The sequence below is a fragment of the Zerene cesonia genome, chromosome 22 (assembly GCF_012273895.1).
Source record: "Zerene cesonia ecotype Mississippi chromosome 22, Zerene_cesonia_1.1, whole genome shotgun sequence".
NCBI lineage: Eukaryota > Metazoa > Arthropoda > Insecta > Lepidoptera > Pieridae > Zerene > Zerene cesonia.
In genome coordinates, this window is record NC_052123.1 from 1,125,860 (window position 1) to 1,137,940 (window position 12,081).

Genomic DNA, 12,081 nt, shown 5'->3' on the forward strand with positions numbered 1-12,081 from the left:
TATATCATATACATGCGAAGGTAATTCATTCTGTCTGTGTCTATCCTTACCTAAACTGCTGAACCGATTTAGATGAAATTCGATGTGATGATAGTTTAAAACTTGAGGATACAATCATAGATGATGGATATAGGATACGTCATAACCTCCATGTCATTTCTTATTCTCAGGGATTTCTCCCAGATTCCACTATGCGGGTTTTTCCCTGGACTACTCAAGCCCGTGTGGTTAATTATATTTTAGCTATATTAACTAGAAATTTTTTAATTCAAATATAATGATAGCTAAATGTGCATTTGTTTTGATTAGTTGATGTTTTCCATGTTTTTTTTTTTTTCTAAATAAATGATATCGCTAAACCTATTTAGCATTACCCACTGTTTTATCATATGACATAGATTTTTTTTATATAATTGAATAGGGAAGGATGTCACCGCTTTGTGGTCTGCAGTCATGCGATATAAAGGGAGTCATGATCTTGTCTAGACTCAATGAAACCAGTTCAATCTAGTTTTAAATTAGTTCTTACAAACAAGCTTTAAGGTAATTATCCTACCTACTAATATTACAAATGCGAAAGTTTGTAAGGATGTGTGTGTGTTTGTTGCGCTTTCACGCAAAAACTACTGGATCGATTGCAATGAAATTTGGTACGTAGATAGCTGGACAACTGGAATAATATACAGGCAACTTTTTATCCCGATATTCCTATGGGATACGGACTTACACGGGTGGAACCGCGGGGCGCATATAATATCATTGCATTATGCAGTACCTCTGTTTTCACAAAATAAATTATTTGTTTTTATTGTAAAATCACTTTCAAAAGATGTTAAATTGAACTTATTTTGATTTACTTCAAAAATGTTTGCCAATTGTCATATTTTGCCGGGGCTGTGATGTTTACTCTAACACTATGTATTCCGTTGAATAAAAGTATAAAATAATTTTTTAAGCTCATTTTCATGGTTGTGTTTGGTTTTTAAAATAACATTGACGTAAATTATCCTGAAACATTATGCGGCATGCTATATGCTTATAAAGCATTTCAATAAATGTCCTAATTTTACATACTGTTACGCTAAATTAAGACAAGCTTTCCACAACTATGAAAATCTATGAATAATCTGTTTAAATCAAGACGAATCAGCACGAATCGAATACACTCATAATTTTTTTTTTATTTTCTCTTCTTCCACTCTTCTCCTTCTTCCTTCTTCTCTTCCTACTGTCAAAAAACCACCGATAGCATAATACTATACGAGTACAAAAACAAATGCAAAAAGTGGTACCGGCACTAAATATAGATCCAAAAAAGCAGTGGTGGCTCAGTGGTCAGAAACTCGGATTTTAAAATCGATAAGCCGGGGTTCGAGACCGGGCGAGCGTACAAGAAATAAATTGATTTTTCAATTTATCTGCGCATGTTTTTCACTGCTTAAAACGGTGAAGGAAAACATCGTGAGGAAACCGGCATGTCCGAGAATCAAAAGTTCGACGTCATGTGACATCTGCAAACCCGCGCTCGGCCAGCGTGGTGGATTACGGCCTGAGCCCTCATAGGAGGCCTGTGTGAGCAGTGGGAACATATATGGGCTGATGATGATGATGATGCAATCTGTTTGAAAAAACCTTTAGCAAGTACTCCAGTAATTAGAATCGAATCATACCAGCAATCAATTCTAATTATTACAAGTACATTCAATGATTGCATGTAAATAATTCAACCCGTGAGTATTTGTGTATTAGCATTCACAAATCAAACTTTGTAATAAATGCGTTTTTTATGTAATAAATAAATTAATACAGCATTAATTAATATGAGTTATACACGTTATTCCTGCAGAATTAAAATGGTATGTAATTTAGGCGAATTTGATTCGGCGGTTGGTTTTTTCTTTAAATTACAGTTATTGCGTATTACACGGTGATTTTTTCTATTAATTAGGCATGTTGGATTGGATTTCAATACACTTGGAAGTGCAGTTTAATATCAATTTTACTTGTAACAGTGTAATGGCTAATGTGTTTATAACTAATTATGGTTGAGTTTGTTAGTCTAATATTGGATTGGATAAAAATGATGAACAATTTGGTAATTATAAAAAAAGTTGTGTGTGCCATTCACACACGATAGAAGTGAAACTTCATTAAAACGACAAAAGAATGAGATGAATATATATAAAATAGTATGTATATTTCTGTCTCATTCTTTGCCAGCTTCATTCTACACATTTTTGTATTTGTGTCTCTTACCTGTCGTTTTTTCCGTTGCACTTACTTCAAAAACTTAATGAAAATCGAAAATCAGATGTTATAATATAAACTAAAAATTAAACTTACAAGTATCAATGCTAAAATACCTACATACATATATGCTTGTGAAATAGCTTATGTCAAAACTCATGTTTTAATTAATTAAAATACTCGAATAAATTTATCCTGTTTATTTAAAAGCGAAAGGACACTCATCACGAAATCTCAGAATCTGCTAAACGCATAAAGGTGAAATTTGGTTCCTACAATATATGTACCACGGGTGAAGCCGGGGCGGACCGTAGTTTATAATATTCATGTGAAGTGTGATAGTGTGATTGTAAAATAAATGTAAAAAACAAAGGGTTGAAACTTCAGCTTTATCCTGTATTAACTATTTCTTCTGCAAGAATTTTAAAAGTTATTGTGTAATTTAGTTAGTTTAGCATAGGTATGCTACAATAGAATCAGCTGGAGGAGTAAATTACTTTCTATTTTGATTTCAGAAAGGGTTACAGGCCTACGATACAAGCTGTCTTAATTGTAGGTCCGTATTATCTTTTTTATGTAATAAAAAGAAAATATAGCTTATTGCTCAGTAATATTTTAAGATAATAATAATGTTCATCATGTTTTCTGGCAAATGCAAATACTTAAATAAAGGAACCTGATTAAATTTTTTTTTTATTTCTTATCAAACAGTTAAAGACACACAGTCGCTTGTTGTATTATTTAAATAAAATAACCTCTCACTAATGTATTATATCTAATAATGTAATAATCAATATATATATATATATATATATATATATATATATATATATATATATATTGATTATTACTTAAACTGTTAAGTGTTTAAATGTATTTAAACACTTAACAAGTTTATTAATAAACCCCGATATAGTTAAACCACAGAAATCTTATTACAGGGGTTAAACTTTATTACAAAATCGTTTCAGAATCATGCGATACAATCGTAATAATAATCTTTAGCTTATTACATATTATAATGAGTCCAGGAATATTATATTTCGCATTTATAAAGAACGGGTAAGTATCCAGTTCATCCCTTCTTTTTAGTCTTTATCCATACCCCTTCAAAGCGGGCAGCCCATTTGCAGTAGCTATACGAATGTTCATGGGCGGTGGTGATCACTACTATCAGGCCAACATCCACTTCAGCTGCCCGCTATGATATAAATAAGGGGAATTTATCGCAGTTATATATTACGCTGTGAATTTACTTTATCCCTAAGGTCCACCAGATCTAGGTTACGAATCGACAAATAAACCTAACGTAGCGTAGCTTCCATTATATCTGTATGGATTGTAAATAATTCGAATCTAGCTTGACCTATCATACCATGTGCTTATTGTACAATTTATCGATTTCACATTTATAAATTAAAATAATTACTCTTTCTCTTTAAAATAATGAAGTGACATTAATCTCAGTAACTAGATTATACTATTTTAATTGCTTTTTGGAAGTTTACGAAAAAATATAGAAGTAGATTGGGAAAGACGAGGTAAAGAAATCGGCTTCCGGCTCCCCCAATCGCACGAAACACAACACCTTTTATATGCTACTAGCTGCGCCCCACGGTTTCATCCGCGTAAGTCCGTATCCCGTAGGAATATCGGGATAAAGAGTTGCCTATATGTTATTCCAGTTATCCAGCTGTCTACGTACTAAATTTCATTGTAATCGGTTCAATCGTTTTTGCGTGAAAGAGCCACACACACACACACACATCCTTACAAACTTTCGCATTTATAATATTAGTAGGAAGGATTGCACGCCGAACTTCGGAGGACATGATACCCCGATACAAGCTGGCCCTCGTATTACAACGCCCAAACGTCCCACGCCCAACTTATCATATAATATAAGGATATGCCTCAGATTACAAGAACCACGTTCGTCCCCAATACACAAAACCCGACCTCGCCCCTGCCAACATTTGGAAACAACATCCCGGCATTAACTAACATTAGACGTTAATCAAAGGCATATTAAGCATTTATGTTACGAATTACGATTGCAAGGAAACGATCGTTTACGCACTGTTTAATCATCAAAGTTTCACTGACCAACACGTGATGCGTATCTATTAAGTTAATCGTTTAGGCTTTTAGAGGCAATTAACGCACATGCGAACCAGTATGATACAATCCTTATTGTCAGTATACACGTTATCGTGTATCACTACATAGTATGAAACAAGGTCTCTTTCTCTATCCCTGTGCCTATGTATGATTAAATCTTTAAAACTACGCAACGGATTTTGATGGGGGTTTTTATAATAGATAGAGTGATTCAAGAAGATTGTTTTTTTTACAATGTCAATTTACTTTTCGGTAATATGTACTATAAAGAATAAATAAATAAATAAATATGTATAATAAGATCAATTAAACTACTCCGAATTTAACGCGTGCGAAGCGCGCAAAAGCTAGTTAATGTATAGTTTTTTCATGAATTTGAGATAGTGAAATAGAATTGATTCATATGAATTGATTATTTATCTATATATCTATAATTATGACTAAGTGCACATGAGAATCTTTTTAGTTTTAACTAATTGTTCGCCCCAGTTTCGCCTGAACCACTGGCGAAGCTTTTACCAAAGCATTAGATAGAACTAAACTCATCACACACATCCATGACGGAGCCTATCAAAACTGAACAAAAATGCCCCAATTTTTATTTTTTTTTTTAATTCTCGTATTAAAATTGCGTCTATACTCTACAGTATTATATAGTCTTTGATAGAACATAGACATTTACGCTTAAAAACATATTAAATAAAATAAGTCAGTCATAATAAAAAAATGTGTAAATCAAGCTAAAGTGATCATATTATATAGTATTCTTTTAAATTTATATGCTACTAACATAATAAACGCGAAAGTTTGTACGTATGGATGTCTAGTACTCTTTTATAAAACAGCTAATCGTATTTATATGAAATTTGGTCTAGATATTATAAACTGGATCAGAACATTACTTTTTACTATACTAAACAAGTGACACCGCGGGTTATAGCTAGTTAATGGACGTTTTTTATATTACGCATGTTTTTATTCAATAGAATTTTAAATTAGTTTTGAAATAACACAATGTACTGTAAATAATTGCGGATATTTGCATTCCGATTAATTCATTTAACCTGAAGTTTAAATTAATTATAATGCTAAATACCCATTAGCCTTAATTTTAAGGCTATAAATTTGATCGAATCAATATTTAATCAACGGATAATTATGTATTTAATCTTCATTATACAAATTAACTAACGATATAAAAGGATTCTATAAATTAAATAATTATCAAAAAATCTTGTAATTAAGTTCGCCAAAGATAAATAAAACGCCATAAGTAAATGTGTAAAAAAATAGCAAAAACAAAAACCAAATTTTAATTGTAATATATGAATAATTAAATATAAATAATTAATAAAATCAATCATGAAGAGAAAATATAGAATGACTATTATCATATCGTAATATAATGTAATCAAAGGCTTATTAATATTACATTTTGTATGCATGTTTGTAATGTTGTTACACTCAAAATACTGAACAGATTTAAAAAATTCTTTCACCTTTAAAAAGCTGCATCTTTACTGAGTGACATAAGCTATGTAGATGGGCGAAACCGGTAGTATATCTAGTAGATACTTTATTAAGACATTCATATTTAAATTACCGATTCTTTTATTACTTATCCTTTTTCTTACCATTTCCTTTAAGGTCTGTAACCGACCTTACGCCTCTTCAAATGCCCATGGGCGGTGGCTTGCCAACAGGCGACCCACCAGCCCCATTGCCGACGATGATATAAAAAAAATGCTATAAAATGGTCATATACTAAGTAGATATGGGCGACGTCGAACATAAAAAATCTAGTATTATATAATACCTGAATCAATTTTTTTTGTGATTTTACGTAATCGTATAAAAATAATTTAGTTTTACTAAAAATGCCCAGGGTAATAAACAGACATATAACGAAGTAACGAGCCAGTATAAATTGTATTTATTTGGGTTCGTATGAATATAGTAACATAAGGAAAATTATCCTCTATTAAAATAGAGCATATAGTTTTTAATAGATGTAATAATTTAAAAAAGTGAGTTCTCACGAATCATTTGAAAGTATTTTAAAATAAATGCATCTTTTCCAACCACCAATTCTTATTTGAGGACAGCAACACAGTCACTTCCTTGCGGAGTGGGTGCTTATGGGCGGCGTGCTTTGTTTTACACCAGACGACACGTCATTTTAAAGATTAATAGAAAAAAGGAGATTCTATAAGATCAACCGCCTCCTTGGTACAGTGGTTAACGCTTGAGCGCAGAACCGAAGGGTCCTGGGTTCGATTCCCGGTGGGGACGCAAAAAATCGTCTCGGTCTGGCAGGACAGGACAGGACAGGCAGGACGATCACCTACTTGTCCATAAAAAAAATCGATCAGTGAAACAGATGTATATCATCTTCATACCCTACTAGGGGGCACGGGACTTCACTTTTTATAAGATCAACATTTCAAATCAAAAATTTATAGGTTTACATAGTAAAATGTAATTTTATAGCTCTATGGCTATAGAATTAAAGCCTAGCTAGATTTAAACGGTTGATTAGAAATAAAACAAAGGCGTATGTGTAATTATTTACAAACATTAATCATTTATTTACGACAAAATATCACCTTCTGTTTATAATAAGAAGGCACCACATAACTTGTACATCAAATTTTAATATTATAACAGGACCTGCCGATTTTTTTAACTATAAACATATTCAGGATAGAGTATACTTATCTTCAAATAAACTGTCACTATCATTGTAAAAATATAAAAAAATGTGGTAAGCATTTTATATTAAAAAGTTAATATACTATGGTTTTAATGAACTCATTCCTGAATGCGTTTAAAATTATTACAATAACATTTATATTGGAACACACGATCTGATTACAGTTTGTTCATTTAATAAAATTAGTTACAATCATTAATATACAGTGATTTATATTCATTTATAGAATTTAAACTGACACCTAACTAAAAATAACACGAATTATAACCAATCCATAATACTGTAAAATTAATTCAGACTGAGTGTTGCCAATATAAAAAAGGAGCGTGGTAACAATATTTTATGATCTGTGACCAACTGTCACTTTAGTTTATCTGTTGACATTTCAGCTATATTAAGAGCCAATTGTAAAATGGTTTGATTATAAAAAAAACAATAATTGCATAATTTCATTAAAATTACTAATTCGAGGCTTTTTATTATGTGCGTTAGACAATTTAGCTAATTTGTTCATTGTTTAAATTGTTATTTATATTAAAAAAAGGTATTACTTAAACATGAATACATAGTATATTACATAATAAGCAATATTTTAAAATAGAAATACTAGTCATGTCATTTATGGTTTAAATGTAAATTCATGTTTTTTTTAATCGATTATTTTGTTAGGAAGGCGATTTTTCCTAATCTCTAATTGTACTATTGAATGTTATGTAATCTCTCTGGTTTGCCGATTTTCCATTGTCCGAGAAAACTTTACTAAAATGATATAAACATATCATTCAAAGCAAAAGAAATAGATGTTTATATTATTTATCATAAAGTCGGACGAATTAAAAAATCAGACGTGGATTTAAAACATTATTTACTTCACTCTGTACTTTATTAACACGATTTTAAATATAACAACGAGCTAACATTACAATAAGCATTAAGACTAGTAAATACTACATCCTTTGTATTATCGATAAATTTTAGGTCAAAACTATATTTATATTTGTAAATTCTCTTCAGTAAGACCTCTATATTATTCTAAATTCAAAAACGTTCCATTGACTTTTTCTTTTTTTTTTTTCACACACAGATGCTTCATGCCAGCGATACTACGAAAAAGGTTTTTATGCCTTATTTTTTATAATTTTTCGATAATACAAAGGTATAAACTGGAACTTTATGGGTAAAGCACATCGTATCTATTGTAGGCACAATTCAAGGCTTTCACTGGTAATTATTGTAATTAGTATCATAAATATGGCTTCCATCTCTTTGAGTTTAACTAGATAAAACGAGCTACCTACTACATATGAGAAATTACTTAAACAAAAATATAGTTTATTTTAAAATATAATATGTTGTATTACATTAAATTAATCACTGCATTGTCAAAAAATGTATTTGTAGTCTGTGTAAAAACCATAGTTATAAAATTCGTAACTGTCACTCATAGAGATGGTAAATTACTATTTAAATCTAGATAAAATTCACTGTCACTAATGCATTAACTTTAAAAACATCACGTAATGAATAAATTACAAATGGTCTGACTCTTCGCTATTTAAAAAAAAAAAACATCTATTAAAAATGTTACCAGCAAATTTTCCAATTGCCAAATAAAAAGTCGTTTATTGCCAGCACAAAAAAAAACACGTTATCGAGGAAATTAGCCAATTATCATGTTCAAGTATTATTATACTTGGATTGCAGTAACTTTTAATGTACCGTTAAAGACCAATAATAGAGTATTTAGTTTCAACAGGTTCGAAGAGTCAATTTCAATGCATACTTTACAATTAGTTACGTAAGCGATACGAATAAATATTTATAAGCGTTAATTAAACGAAATAAACTTAAAACTATATGTGATTAACTTAATTACACTTTGGTAATAATAACCTATGATTTTAATTATAATAACGTGAGATGCCTAAATTAATATAAGCTAATTGCATCGGAGTAATTGTTCTTTGTTCAAAATTATTGTTATTAAAATTAAAAAAAAAACTATAGATTGTGCAATCACTGCATTATTTTTTTTTTTTGTATTTCCACAAACAGCAAAAAAATGGCATTTTAAAGTACACTCCGACGCATTTTGTATTTAAATCAGAGTTTAATGTTATTATAAAATGAAATATTTACAAAAAAAAAAGGTTAGAATCGCTGTAGTAAATTTGACATAAAACTAATGCTTCATTTAATACAATTAAGTATCTTGGCGTTCCGATTTTGTACTTTTCAAAGATGTGATAATTTTTATCGCATTATTTATATTTATATCGCAGGAATTGGGAACAGCAAAAGCGAGATTTCATCTTATTTTATTAGTCATATACGTTTAGCCTCTGTGAACGAATTTGTAATTTGGAGAACATTCGAAATTCAAATTGTGAAAAAATGCTGTTTTAAACATATTAAAATTTGAATTTGGAACAGTTCGGATATTTAAAAATGAAATCTGTTCGCTATTTAAATGTATAGAATCATTTATCCACATTAACGTATTGACTTTTAAAATGAGATTTAACAATGCGATTCCACTAAGAATAGGATCAATTCTGCGCCATTTTGTGACGTTGTCATAGTTTTCAGTCATACGTATTAATAGTCCAAGTCAAACAACTACGTTTATATTTTCATTCGATGTAAAACGGGCTAATATATATTTATTGTAATACCAAAATGTAAAAGTAAATCATATCTCAATATCAAATGATATTTGACAATAAACTGGTCCATAATGGTCATTAGCTTTCCCATTCTCAGTCGAATCGCATAGCACAGCGGAATTGTCTTAACACCGATACGCCTGTCTATAAATAAATAATATTTAATCTAAGTGTCGTTTAAAATCGAACCAGAACGTAAATGAGGGGCAGTAGAGCCAGCGACGGTCGAATTGAGTATGCACTGCTCGGCAGATAAACTGAAACAAGAAAATAATGAATGTTTAATTAAATTAATAAAATATTCAGGTAATTAAAAATTTATGGAAAGTAAAAAAAAAAAACAAAAGAAAAAATTATAACGATATTTACCTGATGCAGGTCGGATGTACTCTGGTTGCGCTTCTAAAATAAAAATAAAAAAATAAAGTAAAATAAAACAAAAAACAATAGAGCAAAAAATTAAAAGTAAATAAAAAAATAATGTACATAGGTAGTGTAATAACAAAAAAATGTAGGCAAAAAATATGATGATATGTTTAATTACATCATGTCAGTTTTTAAGCTGATTTGAACAAAAAAAAAAGCAAACAAAAGAAAAAATAAACGTGCAATTTAAATTTTTCAATAGACTTCAAAACGACTGTATTTTTGTGTATGGTTCCTTTTTATCGCCCTTCCCAGTCCATTCCTTCTTTCCATCCCTTACCCCTTAAAAGCGGGCATCGCATCCGCACTACCTCTGCGAATGCCCTCTGTTCACGGCCGGTGGAGATCGCCTACCACGAACCTTCAGCTCAGTCGGCCGCTCTGATCTTCTCTAAGCTACAAGTCTCACCGATATCCACGAGCGCGGGGTCGGCGTGCTGGCTCCAGCCCTTGCTGTTGCGCACCTTCACCGCCACCTCGTACTTGCCAGCGCCGACGTCCGCCGCCTCCAGCTCGAAGGAGACGGGGAGCCCGCGCCGCGCGCCGCCCGCCGGCACCGGCACCGACACCGTGCGCCAATCTTCGTCCTAAATTATTACTAATCGTCATCATCAGCCCATATATGTTCCCACTGCTGGGATGCATGCCTCCTATGAGGGTTCAGGCTATAATCCACCACGCTGACCAAGTGCGGGTTGGCAGATGTCAGATGTCGTCGAACTTTTGATTCTTGGACATGTATTGTAATGCATATAATAACTTGTTAGACCGACACTTAGTAACCGACACTAGTTACTTGTATAAGCATTATTTAACTTGTTAGACCGACTTTGATCATTATTTTTAAACTAGCTGCGCCCCGCGGTTTCACCCGCGTAAATTCGTATCCCGTAGGAATATCGATATAAAAAGTTGCCTATATGTTATTCCAGTTGTCCAGCTGTCTACGTACCAAATTTCATTGCAATCGGTTCAGTAGTTTTTGCGTGAAAGAGCAACAAACGCACACATTCTTACAAACTTTCGCATTTATAATACTAGTAGGACTAGTAGGATGAAAGATGCTGTGTCTCACAAAGTTTCATTTAAATTTGACTCAATTCCAAATGAAGGTGGTTTCATTTTTGGTTAAAACAAACAAACAAATTACTCACCCCATTAACATCGCGCAGTTGCAGCTCCATCGCTTCTATCGGCTGATGCGAGTGGACGGTCCAGGACAGCTTGGTGCCTTCACTCATGAAGTCCTCCACGACCGGCCGCTGCACCAGCTCTATGGATCTGTTGTGCTTGCCGAGGTTGTTTTCCGCCTGTATATCCGTGACTTTAGTGATTAACAACACTAATATTATAAAGTACTTTTGTATTTTTGTATTTGTGTATTTTTGTATTTATGTATTTTTGTATTTGTGTATTTTTGTATTTTGGTACTTTTGTATTTTTGTATATTTGGAACGTTTTCAAGCAAAATCTGCTGGACCGATTTCAAAAAATTTTTCACCATTGGAAAGCTGCAACTTATGAGTTATATAGGCTATTTATGTACCACGGGCGTATTCATGTGCCTAAGGGGCCCCTTAGGCACATGAAACCGAAAGAATAGAAGAAATTTGATTACTGTGGCAGGATCACGGGTGGCCGAGAGGCTAGGCGTTGCTACGGTTAGGCAAGATACGCAGGTTCGAATCCTGCCTCGTGATCAAATTTTTTCTATTCTTTCAAAATTTCTAATTTATAAAGCATTTCAATGCTATAAAACTAAAAATAAAAAAAAAATAAATGGCTATTTAAAAATTATTTTTGAAGATTGATTTAAAATTTGTAGCATTGTTCTTTCAATACACAATTATATTAGCATATATCTTAATATATATCAGGCACTTTTTATTGCAGTGGATTCTATACTTT

General features: G+C 31.9%; 1 protein-coding gene and 1 long non-coding RNA gene across 4 annotated transcripts in view; one reads left to right on the top strand and one right to left on the bottom strand.

The window, feature by feature from the left end:
• Positions 1-1,735: 1,735 nt before the first annotated feature.
• On the top strand, positions 1,736-2,931 carry LOC119836050. Its single transcript, XR_005288076.1, has 2 exons — positions 1,736-1,856; positions 2,763-2,931. It is a non-coding gene; the product is annotated as an uncharacterized LOC119836050 (long non-coding RNA).
• Positions 2,932-8,144: 5,213 nt separating this feature from the next.
• Positions 8,145-12,081, bottom strand: part of LOC119835992 (neural cell adhesion molecule 2-like) — a 127,611-nt gene continuing 123,674 nt past the window's right edge. For all 3 annotated transcript variants that reach the window (XM_038361146.1, XM_038361144.1, XM_038361145.1), the window contains exons 11-14: positions 11,328-11,483; positions 10,583-10,760; positions 10,117-10,149; positions 8,145-10,004 (exon numbers count right to left, since the gene is read on the bottom strand). In XM_038361146.1, the coding sequence (XP_038217074.1) occupies positions 9,925-10,004; positions 10,117-10,149; positions 10,583-10,760; positions 11,328-11,483 (447 nt within the window). In that variant the 3' untranslated portion in view covers positions 8,145-9,924. The remainder of the gene's footprint in view (positions 10,005-10,116; positions 10,150-10,582; positions 10,761-11,327; positions 11,484-12,081) is intronic.